The 18957-nt window shown below is 52.3% G+C and overlaps 1 protein-coding gene across 3 annotated transcripts in view; it reads right to left on the reverse strand.

Moving 5' to 3' along the window:
- The window catches only part of AXIN1 (axin 1), a 101257-nt gene continuing 82300 nt past the window's right edge, over nucleotides 1-18957 (reverse strand). For 2 of the 3 annotated variants that reach the window (XM_026080572.1, XM_026080573.1), the window contains 5 exons: nucleotides 13226-13779; nucleotides 10187-10363; nucleotides 8625-8870; nucleotides 1380-1547; nucleotides 1-489 (listed from right to left, as the gene is read on the reverse strand). In XM_026080572.1, coding sequence (XP_025936357.1) covers nucleotides 363-489; nucleotides 1380-1547; nucleotides 8625-8870; nucleotides 10187-10363; nucleotides 13226-13779 — 1272 coding nt within the window. In that variant the 3' untranslated portion in view covers nucleotides 1-362. The remainder of the gene's footprint in view (nucleotides 490-1379; nucleotides 1548-8624; nucleotides 8871-10186; nucleotides 10364-13225; nucleotides 13780-18957) is intronic. The other variant, XM_026080574.1, reaches the window with a different exon arrangement.

The following is an 18957-nucleotide window of genomic DNA, read 5'->3' on the forward strand; positions in this document are numbered from 1 at the left end:
TGACATTGGAAATATTTTCCTTTTATTACAATATATCAAAAATATGCAGCTTTAGTAAACAAGGTCATATTACACTTTCTAATGCACTGTACAATGCTACATTACACTTATATTCGGTATGGAGAGGGAGCCCGGGCCAGGGCTCCCACTGGCAGGTTCGTGGGGTGAAACGACTTCCACTGGCAACACAGAGCTTGCCCAGGTCCTCGCGAAGAGCAGGGCTGCCGCCCTCCGCCCCGGGGTGGCCCGGTGCCCGGTGCCCGGCGCCGCTGGAGTAGCACCGCCAGCATCCGCCCCAGACTTGCTCCTCCGGTCCCAGAGTCTTTCACAGTCCTTTCCTTACGGCTTCGCAGCCTCGGGGCCTAATCGATCTTTTCCACCTTCCCGATGATCTTCTCTTCGAAGATGGGCAGAATGGTGTCATCCTCCCGCACCTCCTCGAAGACCACGCCGCAGTCRAACTCGTCACTCACTTTCTTAAAGTAATACCTGCAAAACCAGAGGGACAGTGGTCAGGATTAATGCTGGCGCATTCAGGAGCACAAGCCCTAAATGCAAGCGCGGTCACAGCTCTCACGAAAGCAATGACTAGAGGTGACCACGTTGGTGGAGCCCTAAAATGTTTTGAGGCTGACCTTCCCAAGGCATCTCCAGCTTGAAAACAGTTACTTGGAGAGCTACACGTCATGCCTGGCTGCTACGCAGAAGATGGCTGCTTTGGGATGCTGGCAGGGCCCAACCTCCCTGTCCTCACTGGGGGAAAGTTTGGGAGGAGCTGGAATGGCTCTGGAAGTTGGGAGGGCCCCCCTGCTAAGTCCTCTTCTGGCAACCCCAGCATCACTGAGCACGGACAGATGCTGCTCATCACCAGCCCAGGACCCCGCTGGGGACCTGCAGAGCAATTCARTAGCTTCTATTTAAGGTCCAAACTGTCGAGAGCATTTTTGGTACAAAACCCAATCTCCCATGTCCCTGTACCCAGGCCCTTCAACAACCAAACCTTAGCATCCAAAACCAAAGACAAGTCTGCTTCCATGACACGGGCAGGATTCCTGCTGCAATTAAGGCTCCTGCCCTTATTTAAAATCAGATCCCAGCACACTTCTGGACTTATTTTTCTCAAGTGCAGGAAGCTCCCCTAGCAACCCAGGCGCCTTCACCGTGGTGCCTCATTCACGTTGGAGACCTCCTGGGCTCATGAGGGAGACCTCCTAGAAGGACATCTGGACCTCCAGGAGCCCTGCTGACCTACCTCCACCATGCTCGCTCACCTGCTGCAGCCGCCACGCAGCACCTCCACCATGGCCCGGCAGTGGTACCTGCTGGAGGTCACCAACGGTCCAGCCAGTACTACGCTGCACGCGGGGAGCAACCCTTACCTGTAGTTCCCTTTCTTGGTCAGCAGCTCCTTGAACTGTCCCAGCGTYACCACCCGCCCTTTGACGAGGGTGCGGTAAGGGATCGGCTCTCCGCAGAAGTAGTAAGCGACCACGATGTTCTCGCACGGCTGGGACGCACCGCTGCCTGGTCTCTTCTGGGGCTTCAACCTGCCATGCAAAAACACAAGTGACCTGCTCAGTGCCAGCTCACAGCGCTCAACCTGGGCTCAGCACCATCGCTGGTGCTAGATGCTGCTCTGGGTGTCAGGCCGCCCTGGCGAGGGGCGCAGCTCAGGTTCCACCAGAGGTGACGGATGAGGGGGTTGGCCTGTCCCTTCCAGCGTCTGGCGCTGGCAGTAAAGTGAACCGGTTGGTGGTAGGGAGGAAAAATGCATCAAAGGAGCCATGAGCCTCCTTGACAGTACGTCCAGACCTGCCGGCCAGGGTGGGCAGGGCAGACAGTCTGTATCTGCACAGCGCCCAGGGCTCCTTGGCTGGAGGTGCCAAATGCAYGTCCAGGGCCCTCAGGAAGCACCGGTTACTCAGACTACCGCTCTCTTGGCATGTGTCTGCAAGCTGAGGCTGGCGGAAGAGCAAGTAGCACCTGCAAAGCCTGGCTGAGAGCCAGACCGCAGCTGCCAGGAGGGCACAGGTTCTAGCTTAACCACATTGTGCTTAAGAAACTGGTCCCCCGGACAGGCTTTGAGAGGTGACAGCCCCTCCAGTAGCACCACAGGCTCATGGCAGCAAACCCACATCACCCCTGGCACTGCTCTCAGGTGCGGACAGACTATCTGGGGCTCCCCCGAGCCCAGGCTGGCCACTTGGACCTCAGTCTGAGCAGCGTTTCAGTAACTGCTTGCAGGGGAACGAGGTGGGTTTGGTCTACAGCAGATGCCTTTGTATCCACTGAGATACAAAGCAGGAAAAGAAAGTGCCTTTCAGGTGAAGCAAGGCAACTGCTTCTTGAGAGTGCCCACAGATTTGCTCCCCAGGACACAGTCATAACTGAGCRGGGAAGGACCATAGCACAAGCACTGCTCAGACTGCTCTGGATTACTGCCACGGTGGCCAAAATAGCGCAGCACAGCTTTTCGTTGACCTACATTCRAAGGGCTGTGCAGACAGGACAGTTTCTGCTCTCCAGGGACTCCTGCTTGCTGTGTAATGCAGGAGACAGCTCAAATCTGGAGCARAGAGGAAGGTGTTCCCATCTCCACACAGAGCAGTTGAGTGGCGGGACAAGTCCTGGAGGCTTTGCTGCCCGTCCCATCCGGTCCACTCTGGGTGGCAAGGCCTGGTTAGACTTCTTCTGGCTAGCAAACTCCCTGGCCATTCTGTGTGCGAGATTTTGGAAGGCGGATGCCATTCTCAAAACCGTGGTGAACAGATTTAAAATCTCTCTTGCGTTCTCCTGACTCTCGGGATGCTTGGTCTAGTCTCTGCTTCCAGCCCACACACCGTGGCACCGTGCTATGTGGTGCCATCATTAGGTTGAAAGTGTCAGCCCAATCCTAACCCTGTTCTCAGAGGTAGACAAAAGTAGCAAAAATAAAAATAATGGTACTTTGCACTTCCGTAGTGCCTTTCATCTAGGGTACTGTAAATGCTGCCCAAACATTTGAGCAGCCTACACAAATTCATTATTTGGCATGTGTGGTCTTAGCCAGAGGCAGCCTTCTCTTTCAAAATCACATAAAGCAAATTTGGCAGCTTTAAAAATTATTTTAAAAAAAGCATACTGGATAAAAACGATGATTTGGTATTTATATGACCGGAAAGTTGCTATAAAAACAGAGCTTGCCAAGCACATGAGCTAATTGCAGTTTTGGAAATGACTGTGACCCTAACCTTTAAACACTGGCTTGAAGGCAGAGCACCTTTTTAATGGCATGCCCACATAAACATCAGCAACCGAGACCAGCGAAAAACCTTGCACTGCTTCCTAAAGCTGCGAGAGGTCTAAAGTTCAACTGAACAATGTTCCTGGTGCCTGCTGTGCCTGGGAGAGCTCTGGAGAAGATGCAGCACCCCAAGATGAGAGGGTCTGCTCCTGATGCCAGAAGAGCTTTCAGAACCTCTCTCATCCCCATATCAAAGCACAGGATGCCCTTTAGCTAGAAAAACATTAAGAAATTGAATCATCCTTGGAAAAAAAGTCATGCWTTTAAAGGAAAAATGGGTCATAAATTCAGGCAAGTTCTGTGAACCCTATGTGCCAGAAWTTAATTGAAGGGGTTTGGAAAACCTCACAGGCCCTAAGCTTCTCTTGATTCTGCTAGAAACAAGRCACGATTAAGAGACAGCTGCTTATGTGCCCAAGGGACCTAGCACAGAGGGTCCTCGGGACACAACTATGCACCTCACACAGGGCATCGAAACACTTGCTCTGTTTTCCCACAGGGTTGTTGGGTGAGCAAGTTCTGGTTCGCTTCAGGAGATGGAGAGAACTTGGTCTTTTCTGGGGTCACAAATGCCCATCCACTACAACAAATGCCCTGAGCCCCCCAAACCTGCAGCTGTACCACCATGGCTAGAAGCGAGAGGAGGACTACTGCCAAGGGCTTGGAGCCTTCCTCCTCCTGCTGCTGTATTAAATCAAGAAAGGCCGTTTCCGAACATGCTAATACCAGCTCCTATATGTCACCTTTCCCCCAGGCTGGGGATGGGGCCATGGCGATTCTGTGTTTGCTTATCCTACGCCCACTGGACAGCACCTATCTTTCGCACACTCTTTCGTTTGAGGGCCTGTCAAAACGGACAGCATTGCAGATGGCAGAGGGAAAAGCCAAGGTCACGGAAAACAGGCAGGGATTTAAGCACTGGAATCACAGTACTCGCTTCTTTCCAGACCACAGATGCACTGCTAATGCCCAAAAGCTGAAACTCTGCACAGCTTACAGGGCTAGGGTTAAAACCAAAAACCGTTTATGGATCCTCCTGCTTTTATCGTAAATCAAAGCAGTGATGGATGCTGCGCCTCCAAATCCCTGGGGCAGAAAAACGCCGTGCACCAGCGCAGGCTGAGGAGCAGCTCCCGGGAGCACCTCTGCCGGATGCGAGTCGGCAGCATGCTCTGCAGAGGGCCAGCTCCACCGTGGGCTGCATTAGCACAAGCACTGCCAGCAGGTCGAGGGAAGCGACCTTCCCTTCTCCTTGGCACGCATGAGGCCACAGCTGGCATAGCGTGGCTGGTTTTGGACCTCGCGGTACAGGGGAGATGCAGAGGAACCGGAGGGAGCCCAGCAAAGGGTGGCTGCAATGGCTGGGGCTGGAGAGGAGAGGCTGAGGGCGCAGGCTGGCTCACCCTGCAGAAGAGGAGGTAGAAGGGGATTGAAYTGCACCTTGCACTGCCCACGGGGTAACAAGGACCCTGGAGCTGGGCTCATCTCAAAGGAGCAGAGGGAAAAGCAGGAAGCCCCAGGCAGCAACAAAGGAAACTCTGGTTGGACATAAAGAAAGGACTCCTCCCCAGGAGAGTGGTGCAGCCCAGGTACAGGGTCTGGAGAGGTGGTGGGACCTCCATCCTTGGAGATTTCCAAAACTCGACTGGGCAAGGCCCTGAGCAACCTGCTCTAGCTTTGCAGTCAGCCCTGCTCAGAGCAGGAGGCTGAACCGGAGACCTCCAGAGGTCCTGTCCCACCAAAAGCCTTCTGTGATTCTATCCGCGGTCAAATCACAATTCCCAGAGGAGACACAAAGTGCAGTGGCACAGAGAGATCCATGCCAGAGAGAGCTGGCACCATGCAGCACTGGAATAAAAGCTGGCCTGACCACATCAGCAGGCTGGTAACCTCTTGGACATGCATGAAGAACAATCTTGACACTGGACACAGCTGCCTACCTTCCCTTTTCTCCTGTCACACAGCAGAGGGGACAGGGCACCTCGGAGAAGAGGATGCTGCAGACTCAGGCACGATCCATTTTTTCCAGCTCACTAGGGGCAGGGGGAGGGCTCAGACTACTCAAATCACATAATAACAAAGTACTCAACTGGGAGCAGCTCCCAAAGAACATGACTCATGATGAAGCAAGATCTAAAGGGCTAATGTCTTCTTTAGGAAGGAACATTGTCTCTCAGGAGCATCCCACATTCACAAAATACACACGCATCCAGAACCACAGCAGCAGATTTCTAACAGGCTGATGAATAAGAAATCACTGAAAATGTAATTTTTCAAGTATTCCTTTCAGGAGAGCAAGACAACACAACCGTCTCTGCTTTCATCATCTCCTGAGACCATTTTCTACCCAGATGGGCTTCTGTTAAGTGCGCTGTTTCATCAGATTGTGTCTGAGATGTGCCTCAGAACTGCCCTCAGAGCATACTCATTGAAAGCTTCCACCTGCACSAGTCTCCTGGGTCCTCACTAGGGCTGTTTGCAGAAATACAGACAAGTAACACTATATTCCCCATTCTGGGATCAGCTCCCTTTGCTACATTTGCCATGAGCATGAAATGTTATCTGAGAACAAAACAGAGAGGTTTAGTGCAGTACTGATTTGACTTATTGCATCTGCACTTCACTATCACTCATGATTATCTACCCATATAATACAGCGGTTGATATGTCATCGTGAAACTAAATCTGGCTGCATGGTGCTAGAGCATGAATATGACCCAGTTGTGATGCAAAGGTGAGGTGCTCAGCACGGGGTAGGCTCACCCCAAATCAGCCCTGGGGCTAAACAGCTTCRGAAAAGCCAAAATACAACAGGCAAGGGCTACCTCGGGAGGTAACCCAGTGTCCAGCTCTTGTTCTCTTTCAAGTTTGGCACAGCCAAATTAATTCTAAACCAAGTTCATGCTAACGTTTTTTGCTGGAGAGTTTAGAAAAGTCTTTTGCTGCTTGCAGAAATCTTTTTGAAGAGCTGCTACTACTCCATCCCACTGGGAAGAGAGGTGAACTGTGGCACTGGGCTACAGGAACTGCCTCAAAACTGGCTGATGGGACAGGGGTCTCCACAAATGCAGTGGGCACACGGGATCCACAGGTCATCGTGTATACGACACTCACTCTTGTAGTACTTCTTAGCATGCAATTAGGTAGAGATCTTGAAGCTCAATGCTGCGGAAAAGGGAGAGAAAGGCTTGTTCTGCAACAGAAGCGTGGTTGCTGGAAGAGTATTTATGACACCCAATACAGACGTTGCAGATGCCTCCTTTATTTCTGGAGGGGCAGCGCTGAGGTGGAAGAGGGGCTGCTGAGACCCCCGTCTAAAGCAGCAAGTGGTTAACCGGGGGAAGGACGCTGCTGGAGAGGCCTCTGCGGCCAAGGGAGAGCCAGCTCGTGGGCAAGGTAACGTGCCGGCGAGGCCAGCTGGGCCACACAAAGCTGGCCCATCGGATCCTCCTCCCGCGGCCAGGGCTAGCCCGTGCCTCCAGGCCACCTCCAGGCTCACCTCCACCTCTCCTGCGCTGGGAGCGTGTTAACGGTCTTCCCTCTTCCTCAAGGCTGCTGACAAACCTGGGCACAGACTCCAATTTCCCAGAGCTCTCAGAAGCTCCCTACTGAAATAAACTTTTTTTTTTCCAGGTGGGCTCCCCTCTCCGCTTCTCCTTTGCTCCCCAGCYGGCTTTGGGCAGGCCCTCTCACAACAGGGCTGCCTGAAGTCTATTTTCAGGCACGCTCCTGCGCTAGCCATAACAGGAGCTCTCCAAAAAGGTGCTCGCTCAGGCATGCTGCAGCTGCAGCACCTAATCCTGCCAAAACGTGGCAGAGCGATTTCAACATCCAGCGATCCTCGGCTCCCTGGGGACCGCTGCGTCCAGTCTTGGGGGCTCCTGGACACAGGCACATTTGCTTTTTGTTAACAGCTCCCTCCTGCCAAACGCTGCTCGCTGCTTTTCCTTGCAGGTCGGCGGGATCCCTGCGCCGTCAGGAGAACCGCCAGCCCTTGCGAGGAGGCAGCGTAAGCGCGAGAACAGAGCAGCCCAGTGCTGGGCGCACGGCTGTGACTGCTCAGCCTGTTCTCCCGCTGGTTTGCGGGGCACTTAGCGCAATGCCACAGGGTTTCTACAGAAGCTACCTTTACAATACTTGCTAAATTATTATTAATAGCATTAATTATATATGCATATAGCCCTGGCCAGTGTTTCCAAAGTGTGTATCTGCATCTAGACATTTCTGGGGAGGGTACATGAATGTAATACGACTATAAACGACTTCACTAATAATTCCTATCCAATTACACCAACTGACAGGTAGATCAAATAAACATGGCTTAACCTGACTTGGGAGAGCCCTCTAATTACCTGGCTTTCAACCAATGCTCTGACATAAGCATGCAGAAGCCTGCTAGATGGTCAATGCAAGYAAAAATAATTGGAGCTCAGCAACTGAAAGAGCTTCTTTTTAAAATTACACTCGTGTTTCTAAGTGGCAGACTCCAAAATTTCAAGTTTTCAGAACACAGCTATAAAGCGCTGGAGTGGCTACACACACTTCCCATTGCAAAAGGTATTCAATGTCAACAAAGAACTTTTAGYGGTTAACATTAATTATCTTGCACTTCCAAAATGCTTTTCATCTGAGTGCTGCATGTGCCTTGCAAGCACCGAATAATCTCCCCATCCTCCCTGAAAGACAATAGAGGAGCAGGAGAAATAGCTCTGCAACAGGCATTAAGCTGAGTCACAAAACGATTAAGTGACTTGGATATGGACATGTAGCGCATCAATTCTGCAACGGCAGGACGAGACCGCAGTGTTCCTATCTGGGGGCCACAAGCAGCCTTTGCCAGTAGACTGCAGGAGATGTAGATACGGAACAAAATATATATTCTTCTTCTGCACTTAATTTTGCTGCACCCTTGCGAGCTCTGCCACTGCACCAACCAAGTCAGCCCTAAGTGAAGGACGAAGAAGCTCCAGCAGGCTGGAAGCTGGCTAGTACTGCAGGAGAGAGCTGCCCCATCACGTGCCCCTTCTAGACAGGCTCCGCTTGCCCAGCTCCTTTGGAAGCTCTCAACAGCCCCTGCTCCACACTTTCGGCACAACAAACAGGAGCATTTCCAGCTTCTCTGTCAAACAACCACCAGGTGGGTTTTGGCATTCGCACGATCATGAGAGGCCACGTCAGAGGGACTGGGGAAGATGTCTCGGACCTCTCTGCACGTGCCTACATCCAGTTGGCCCTGGAAGTTGGAAACCAGGGCAGAGCATGGTGGACAGCTCCCCCAGCTCCAGCCTTCAGAGAGGTCTCCCCCCTGCCTCCCACGAGCAATCAGACCGCATCGCCGTACCTTTGTTTAAGGGGTAGCTTTCCAGCTCTTTTTTCCTCCTCCTCCAACCTCCTGCGAGCTTCTTCCAGCTGGGTGAGAGGGTTGGGGGCTGGATTGGGCGGCATGGTAGGATCTTGGATGAAGGGATGAGAAGGCTGGACGACGTTCCGGAGCTGGGCACTGACCCATGGATGCACAGCAACAGGTCGCTCAATGGAGAGGGGTCGAACCATGTCATGGGACAGCTGCTTCTTAGCACCTGAAGAGCTACACACAAACACAAACGTTTTACATGAACCACCAAACCTCTTCACACCCGCACAGTCGCTCCTAGATGGACCTAGTTCTTCTGCAGCTGGACATGGGGTTAATCAGTCACCTTTGGGAAGCTTCTCACAGCGTGGCTGTGCTGCAATTTCCAAGGGAGAGAAGGGAACACCATCCAACCAGCTGTACCTCTAGAGAAGATTTTAAGGCAGCACACCACTGTCTACTCTGGCATTTTGCTGAGATATCAGGGTGACCAACCCAAACCTGACACAAAGACCACACACCTCTTTAAGGACTCTCATGAAATGCACGATGTATAGAAATAAAACCAACAAAAGGCAATTCAGATATTCGCAAAATTCACCCAGCAGGATCCCCCCAAAGACACGTCAGTGTGGGATGCCACCGTTCCCAAGCTGCGAGCCCCTTGAGGAGCTACAGCTCAACATCTCCAGGGGAAACGGATGCTGCACAGATGTGCTCATCCTTCCCCAGCTCCAGCAGCAGAAGGTGCCGTGTGATTTCACGGATGCCTGGCACTGTCCGTGGCTCTGGCACTCGGTCCCAGTTGCCTGCAGTGCAACCTCTCCTGGGCACTACCATGAAGCAGGAGAAAAAACCAACAGCACTTTCACCACTGAGCCACTATTGCAGCTGCATCACTTAGAGTGAGAACCCAGATCCCTCTCGTCACCGACAYCCTGGCAAACACTGCTTTTTGCCAGAGAGATGACCAGACTGTGATTAAGGTCCATGCCCACAGGAGATCTGCTTGACTACAGAGAGATTCCTGAGACAGCCATGTCTTTGGCTTCACTCTAGGCAGGCAAGTCCATCCCAGAGGATGCTCCCAAAAAGCCAAAACTCGGAGCAACCCGGTCCTCCTTGTCTGAGCCATGCTAAACAACTGCTTACTTGGGACCAATGGCTCCAGTGTGGCAGGTCCTACGTTTCTATCAATGGCTTGCAGGAGTAACAGGCATTTACATCGGCAAATGCCTAAAGCAAAATTACTGCCTACTGTGTGCCACGTTATCCACCTAGTAACCACAGCAGCAATTTGTGAGATTTTCCTGGGGCTTCAACCTCCCCCCCCAGCCACAATTCRGCCTTCAGAAAAAACTGATCGTTACCCTTGCAGCCCCTGAGCAATCCTCAGGTTCCCAAAGGACCTAAACCCTTGTGCCTGGTGGATTCTTGTCTTCCCGAGATCTCCAGGAACAAGGCAGACCACTGTACAGTCTAGAAACACATGCCTTATGCAGGGGATGCAATAAAACAGTGTGAAGACTCCTCACTCTGCCAGCCCTTACCCATGGTTTGTTTTCTTATGCCTGCTGATCTCCTTCTCTCCTTCTATGATCCACTGAAGGATCTTCTGGTTTCTCTCCACGTCTTCAGGAGATCCTGGCATCTCATAGTTGGCACCATCACTTTTCCCTGAATCGGTCTTCTTAACATTTCTTTTTGAGAGCAGACTTGCTTTCCCACTGCAAGAACAAAGCTTGAGACATTAGCGCTTTGCCTAAACCAAACCACCACAGACTGTGGCAGAGTATGGACATCTCTATCTCTAGACGTACGCAGCCTTGCTGGGATCTGGTGCTATCTGCAACACAGACATGGCCCTGGCTACCTCCTACAGCCTTCCTGGACTGATGTGCCCTGGCTCTACCACAGCTCAAACCAACCATGCCACAGCTGAGGCTAAGAGCAAGACTGTCCAGACCTAGGAACRTCAGGCTGTCTCTGTCCAGTCACCTGTGGAGAAAGGGAGCTTCTCCGCTGGCCAAATGAGCCATGGCAACGTGGTGAAAAGCCCAACAGATCTCCTGCCACATGAAGGATTGTATTATACCCCCAACAATTTGCTCTAACAYGGTAACATGCTCAGAGTGTACGGTCCATCCTGGTGCTGCAATCCATCATCTGCCACTCCRCATCGGACCACTGTTCTCATTTGAGCCCCTTCCATTCCCCACCCCAGATCAGATCACCAGTTTGCTAGTACCCCAACCGTTGTTCTGCCATGCCCAGCATTCACTTCTCACCATGATTTGAACCGATGCTTCAAGCCATGGTAAAAGAATGCACATGAGCAGAGGGGGACTGCCTTCTGCAGGCTCTCAGCTGGGCCCACTGGGAAATGCAACCACCTCAGACAACAGATGGACAGACATGAGGCAATCGTTGACAGTCTCTGGCTACGTTTACAGCTGCAACAACGGCTCTTAGAATGACCCATCTCTCCTTGCCAAGACATACACCCGTCTGCCCAGCAGCACAGCCAGGCAGCCACGCGCCTGCGAGGCCACGCAGGGGCCCATGCTGGCCTGCCGTTGCTACAGCCAGCAAAGCCACCTGAGCCATCACATCCCCATCACCCACCCTCTCTGCTCTGTAGGGCCTCTCTACTTTCCTTCTGCATGCTAACTAACACACACAGGAAAAATAACCTTAACACCACAGAGGCAATAACAGACCCCAGATCAGCTTTGCTGGGCAGAAACAAGACCGTAGATTCCTGGCAGGTTCTTTGAAAGCAACACCCCAATGCAGCAGGGTGGGCCAAACTGAATGGTAAGAATTACTACGAAACTACCTGAGAACAAATGAGGAAACACTGTTACGTCCATGCTTGCCCTCGTCCTGAATACCGTGTGCAGTTCTGGCCAACAGACCCCATACAGCCACAGTGGGACTAAGAACAGAGACCACAGGGGCAGAGATGTGGGATGACTTCTGTAGAGGGAGGACTAAGCAGATAAGAATTATTCAGTTTGGGAAACAGCCTGACCAGGGTGATACTACAGATCTAAAAAATCAGGGCAAACAGTTATTCTCAGCTTCTCACCGTGCAGGAACTAGTGGATATCAAACAAAATTCTCCAGCAGCAGGTTCAGTGCAAACAAAAGGTACCTTTTTCTACAGCATTTCATCAACCCGCAGGCATAACCGCGGGGTGCTGTGGAGGCCAGCAGTCTAGCTGGGTTCAAAAAGGAACAAGACAAGCCACTGCAAGAGACCACTGCCTGCTGAACAAGCCTGTCCAGGTGCAAAGTCTGGCTGAGGAAATTCCTAACCTGGGGACTGTCAGGAACTGGGAGTTTGTGCCAGAGGAAGGACAGCTCTGAATATGCCCTCTTATATTCTCCTTAAGCTTGTGTTGTAATCACTACTGGAGAAAAGTCCCAGGCCTAGGTGGGCTTTGGGATGACCCAGCATGGCCATGCTAATGCTCTGCTGGGGAACCCACGCTTCCCTGTCCCTTCTCAGAAGGCCATGATCATCTATCTTGATCCTTTCCCTGTACAAATGTAGCAGCTGTAAGTGCTTCGCCCCTCTGTCTGCCTGAAAAGTGGTTTGCTTTGGCGGCCTCTGCCCTCTGCTTCCCTCCTCCCAACCCAGAAAGTTGGCCCTGCATGTTGCAGGCTCCCCTGCCTTCACAAAATACCCACCCACTGCAAAGCCTGGCCCCAAAATAACATGCCCTCAGGAGCTAGCTGAGCTCAAACTTGAACACTTCTCTCCACTGCAGCTGCTCCACACGTTCATCATCACCATTCATCACTCAAGGTAGCCCTGAGCCTCCGCAGCTGTTCTCACCTTTGCAGTAATTCAATAACAGAACCAGCAAAACCCATCGCAGTGGAGAACAAGCTTCGCCCTCTCCCCTCAGCATAAAGACAGGAGACGGAGGCACTCAAATGGCCAAGGAAAAACTGACAGAAGCCCACTAGGCAGTGAAATAGTGTCCATGGGACTCTCTTTCCTGGGCAGAGCATGCCATGGACGCAGCCCTGCCACTGAGAATGTCCCCTTGGGACAGTATGCCACAGTAGCATCACAGTGTCCATCACTTTATTAGGAAGAAAAAGGAACTTTYGGGCAAATGAATTAGGCCTTGCAATAGAAGCAAGGCCCAATTTGTCCTCTCATATGACCTTACAACACTGGTTTCTGTTACCCAGACCCTGAGAWGCAACCCTATATTTATTGACTGCCGTCGCACAGGGCAGTAGACCAGCATCTGCAATTTTTAAGTATTCTGCTGCTCTAAAGAGCAGAAGAGCTACCTTACAACCAAGGCCATTAAAAATCCTGGTTAGAGGATATCTTTTCAGCACCAGATCACAGAGATGGAAAGGGGTTTACAAGGATTAYTGGGGGCATACCCGTTTCTGAAGTGGAAGGGCAGTGGGAGGCCCTCGAATCATGTCCCAGCATAGACTTCCAGGAGAAAATATGGTTCAGCAACCCTGTTTCATTTGTATGCTACAGCCCGTTTACAAATGAGCTTCCTAYAGAAGCAATGGCTCCGGGACTCCCATTGGGTGCTGCCTTGACTCACCTGTAGCCTAAAGAGTCCATGGGGACAGGGGCCATGCCCAAGTTTTCAGTGTAGTTTCGTGACTTTGTTGCATAGTTATGTGAATCTACATTCCACGCAAAGCTGTTCTGCACTCTCTGAGTGGCCTCGGCCTCAATCTGCTCTTTTGGTTTCATCACGCTGTGGTGATGGATGTGGTGGTAGACGTGTTTATGGTGGTATAAGTTAGCTGCATCCAGTTTCATTCCTGATTTTGTTGCGTGCTTGCCATGCCCTGGAGGAATCRTTCCTAGTGTCCCTGACAGCTTCCCTAAGTGGCCGCTTTCTGGGGACCGTGGCTTAGGAGAGTGTCGGCCAGGTCCKGGAGACTGACAGCCTGGCGTTTTCATCACACGCTGTACATGTTCGTCGAGGATGCTTTCTGGGTTTTCCTCGTGTGCATCTCTCATCTGCATCCCAGCGCAGCCCATCTCAGAGTAACGAGGAGCAAAGTGATGAAAGGTTTGGGCGGAAGGCATCTTGTGGCTAATGACTGAGGGACCAGAAGAGATATCTGCATCCTCACCTTCTTCTTCCTGGAAGAAAACAGGAGGACAATCATWGAATGACAGCAGTGTGCTGGAACGGGCCTCTGGGGGACTCTAGTCCCATTTCCTGCTCTCAGCGGTCGGACCATCACCAACTCTAGAACAGGTCAGCTATGGCTTTGTCCCRCCAGATCTTGAAAACCTTCAAGGATGGAGACTCACCTCCATCTCTGGTGACCTGTCCCAGGCTGCACCTCCCTTCTGGGGAAAGTTTATTTCCTAATGTCAACCCTGAACCTGCCCAGTCCCAGCTCGGGGCCGTTGCCCTCCTGCTACTGAGGAGAGCTGTGCTCCAGCATCTCCGTACCTGCCTGCCAAGTYGTCATAAGCCAGGGTTTCAGTGCATTACCAACAGAGTGAGGCAACCATTGACACACAGCCCATGCATCACCAACAAGATTTACAGATACAGCTTTCTGATAAGTGTAATAACCTGATCAGATTTATGAGGGGGCAGAGGCTTGCTAAAAAGCTCACCACGTCCCTTGAAGACGGTTCTGCAACAACCAGCAAAGGAAGCACAACTTACCGCACTATCCGTGCAACTTCCTACAAGCCTTCGGTGAGGCATCACATCAAAGCTCATCAGATAAAGCACAAAGTTACAGGCTATGCAGCAAACCAGCTCTTGAGTCAGGAGAGACCAGGGGATTTTCTCATGTGAAYGACTATTGCACAAAGCAAGGCAAACAACGGGCTTGTCAGAGGAATATGCAGCTGAAGGTCGACAGCAGCCTGAATGGCTTTGAAAATCAAACATTGATTTCTCCCAGGCGTGCTAAGGCTACAGTGAAACACTTCACGCAGATAAAGAAATGGACTGTAGCTAACTGCTTGTTCTTGTAGTTCACAACGGTCTAGGACATGCTGTTGTTAACGACTCTTAAGTCCTTGCCAGGAAGAACAAAACTCCTCCATGCTGACAGCCACACTTTTGATGCTGACAAACTGTTTTGCTCTCCAACATAAACTCAGATATTTATGAAGTTTCTTTATTGGAAGTCAGGATTCCTATTTTTTTAATTACATAAGTAGGATTCCAGCAAGTTCTTTAATCCTGCTCTTTTTTTCCTCCTTTGGCACAGTGAAGAAATGGTTTGCAGGATGGGGTAGCTCTGCCCTGCCAGATAAATGTTATCTGCTAGAAAACAGATTCCTATCAGCTTTGCCTGTCAGATGTCATCATCCATCACTTGCTAACCAGCTTTAAAGTCTCAGCTGCCGACCGCAGCGCAAGAAAACAAATAACAGATTTCCACCCAGTGGCACACCTGGGGGTTTCAAACCGAAGCAGGGGTAACACCAGCCTTTGAAAGCGGAAAAGGCAGAGGCATCGCAAGTGCCCGCGGCCAGCAGTTCTGCCCTGGGGGCACACTGCCGCAAAGCAGCCCCCAGAGCAAAACGGCGAGGGCAGAGATGGCGAGGATAGGCTTGGAGAGGGGGCAGGCAGTCCGTGGGAGCATCGCCGGCTGCCAGGAGCTGCGGGACCCAGCTGCTTGCTCACCCCTGGGCCTGTTGGTACGGTGGTGGCACGGCTCAGGGGCTCCTGAGAGCCTCTGCTCCTGGCCGGTGTGCTGCCTGCCTGGACCCAGCCCGTGTTTCTCTTCCCGCTGCTCCTGTCCTGCCCCATCGAGGTCCTTTCCCAGCTGCATCCTCCAACTCCACTGCCCTTTGCTCCCYGGCACGCAGCTGGCAGCCACGGTCCCTTGGACTCTACAGCTATCATCACCAGCCTGACAACTGTCTGGGAAAGCAGTTTTGGGGAACAGCTTATGGGGTCACATACTGAACCCCAGCAGATGAGGTAAGGTGCTGAGCGTGGCAGAGAACTGCACATTCCCCTGCCCCAGTGTAACACGAACCTATCTCAAAGGGCCAAGAGCTATTCAGAACAAGCTCATCCTTGCAGCCCATTTCGGCAGGAGTCAGAACAAGGCTGATCCAGTAGGACAGTGATCCCAGTGACTGATCAAAGGGACACCGCACCACTGGGCAAGAGATGGGACTTGAGCTGCGACACGATGACCTTTTCTGGAGGGGACAAACCACTCTAACAAATTGCTCGTAAGACCTTCAGAGGCATCTTTCCTCTAGAGCCACAACACTGCAGCCTATCAAACGCCATCCCTGGGCAGGTAGTTCAGGTAAAAGAAAAGGTGAATCTCATACTGACTAAATCTGCAAGGCTGGGGTGAACATTTATGAGCAGTTTATGGTAATCCAATGATGCACTCGACACTTTGGAGGCACTTAGGGCTGGTACCTACATTCTGAAGAACTCTTAGATTTAAAAATCAAGTAGTACCTGCAGGGTTAGATCTGGATCCTAATGAATATCCCCAAAAAGTGGTGCATCCTGCCTGCTCAGAGAGCAGAGCTGTGACAGTGCAGCAGTGCCGCAGCTGGGCAGAACTGGTGTGCCCAGGGCAAACCTGGCACTGTTTGGCCAAATGGCTGCTTGAGGTTTAGGAGCTCCTCTGGTTTCCTAGAACCTGATTTTGCAAATAACTGGGACCTGGGACTTTATTTGCTCAGAGATTGAGATCAGGGTGGGCTAAGGGAAGAAGAGGCTGTCTCTGTTTGYCTTGGCTCAGCCCACGCATGTCACTGAGCTGCAGATCTAGCAGAGCTGCCCAAAGCTGGCCCCAGGCAGGAGCAAGTACTGCTCAGGCTGGAGGTGTGCAGGCAAGCTCTGGGGGGCGGCTGGCTTTATGTCTCAGCCTCCTATGGCAGGAAAGTGACAGCAGCGAGAAAAGGGCAGATGAGCAGAGGAAACRGGGTGCCTATCCCAAGCTGTCCTGTTGCCTACAGCAGGGCAGCAGCTACGGGTTCAAGTCTTCTGCAGGCACCAGTTCTGCTGAATCTTTCCTCTCTGGTTAGTCTGCAGTGAAAAAATGAGGCAGCGTGCAAGGCCGGGTCAGCGCAAGCTGGGATTATACTACAGGCCCCTGGTTACGGCAGACTCAAGGCTCGGCTCTGTCGCACGAGCTGGTGCCCTGCAGAGTGCACAGAGGCTGTGGCACGAAGAGGACAACGGCACTGCAACACTGCACCTCGTATCAGGAGGCTCCGCTTCCACGCGAGGCTGTTAATGGGACACGATGGAGACGTCACCACCTGCCTAGGACATCCAGAATAAAGAGGAGCTTGGAGTTTATCTCCTGCACCGAAGCAAGACCGATTCTTTTCCTTCCTTTGAGTCTCCTCGCCCGAGTTGCCTGATCTGCGTCTACGCCTGGCAATACCGCAGCAGCCTTCCCTCCGACCCCAAACTGCTCCGACCAACCTGAGCAAGCTCCGCACCCAGCCCCTCCGCCCGCACAGCCGTCTTGTCCGGCGGGTGATGGCCCGCGGTTGGCGCAGGCGGAAAAAAGGGGAGACAGCATCACCCCAAGGCAGCACTGCTGGGTTGGCCAGCATGCCAGGCYGGGGAAGGAGCCTTCCCACGCCGGACGGGGGCGAGGAGTTCGGGGCAGGCGTCTGCAAACCAGACCATAAAGCACACTTTTGGCACGGAAACGTTCTCGCAGCCACGGGCGCGTGCCCACACAAACACCAGCACGCTGTGCTCACCACCCGCCTCTGAAAACCTCTAACCACGTTTTGCAAAAATAGGTGCCTAAATTAGCCCAGCAGGGAATAACGGTTAAACACACGCTCCGAGTACACCGCCGCGTGCCTGCAACTAGCTCTTTTCTAATGTTTTGCCTAACGTTTTCTACGCTTTTACAAAATTACCCCGGCATTTTGGGAGTTTTTACGCCAAGCTCCTTTCTAACTAACCGTCACCAGCTCAAAGGATTAGAGCGGGGCTTCGCAGCCGATCAGGCACCAACCCCCCTCCCCGGCCAACACCCGCGGAAGTGCTGCTGCTAGGAACGAGCGCGGTGCGCGCGGAGGAGCCGGGCGGCTTTGGGGAGCAGCGGCGGTGCCCAGAGAGCCGGGACGGGGGGACGACTGCGCCCGGAGGCGGCTGCGCGGCCTCCCCACCGCCCGGGGAAGCCGCGGGCGCCGCAGCCGCTAGATGGTGCTTTGTCGCCACCGGATCGTCGGAAACGTCTCCCATCAGCTCGCAACGGCGGCGAAAGGTGTACGGCTGAACTTTGCTGGCTGCCTGGCGAGCTGTTTTCACTCTCCGGCAAGGCCTTCCCTGTGAACGAGGAGGCTGCAACATGTTACGGGCGAGCAATACCTTGCTTTAACACCCCCCCCGCCTTCTACCGATGCCACCGAGGTGAGTATCACTTCTCAGCGGGCCAAAACAGCTCGCTTAAACATGAGCGCGTTTTCAATCGTCACGTAAACAAACTCCCTCGCTAGTTAGGCCGTGTTTTATATTCAAATAGTGAGGTTCCCAGCCTCGGCTTTGCTCCCCCGACGATACGCTCAGCTCATTTTAAATCACGAAGTTCAGAGCAAGGCAGAACTTTCTGTATGACACGATACTGCAGCTGCCACGCACGGACGTGAGGCTGAAGGGGCTGAAAACATAGCAAGGGGACACGCGTATCCTCCCGCCTCTCCCACGCAGCGCRGAATCACTGAATTCAGAGTTTGGGTCTTCTCAAAAAGACAGTCTTTTCCGTAAAAGCAACCGTCTCTTGCCTCCACTACACGATGCAGCCTTGAAAGGGAACCCGCAGGCAGCTCAGTAGGGGGGAGAGAAAACATTTTTTTCCTAGCTCGTGCAAAACATTTCCAGCCTCTCTGCTAAGCTGATAACTGCCTCGTGTGACCAACGCCTTACGGTTTTGCCCGTGCCACTGCTCGGTCAGCCACGCAAAGGCGGTAAGAGGTTACCCTGCAGTCCCGGTGCTCAGGCCACAGAAAAAAACCTGCGGTGCATCAGGATCCAAGCTCTCCTCTTGCTGATAGCAGCAGCTCCCGCACCTTAAGTGCTGACCTAAAAAAGCTACAATTGCTTACTCGGGGTTTTTATGAATGGCTAATGCCACATGCCAGCCAGTCAATGAAATATACTCTGGAGACAGCAAAGAGGTTTAATATATAGTATTAGTGGGAGTCCTGGGCTTAAAAATAGATTAAGGCACACAAAAATGTGTTTAAACAGACTTAAATTTATTCTCTGGCACGTAGGTATTTGCTGATTTTATGGTATTGCTACTGGCAGCTTCTGCAAGGAGGCAGAGGGCTGGGATAATGTTG

This window comes from Apteryx rowi, unplaced genomic scaffold (genome assembly GCF_003343035.1).
Source record: "Apteryx rowi isolate R43461 unplaced genomic scaffold, aptRow1 scaffold_527, whole genome shotgun sequence".
In the NCBI taxonomy this organism is placed as follows: Eukaryota; Metazoa; Chordata; class Aves; order Apterygiformes; family Apterygidae; genus Apteryx; species Apteryx rowi.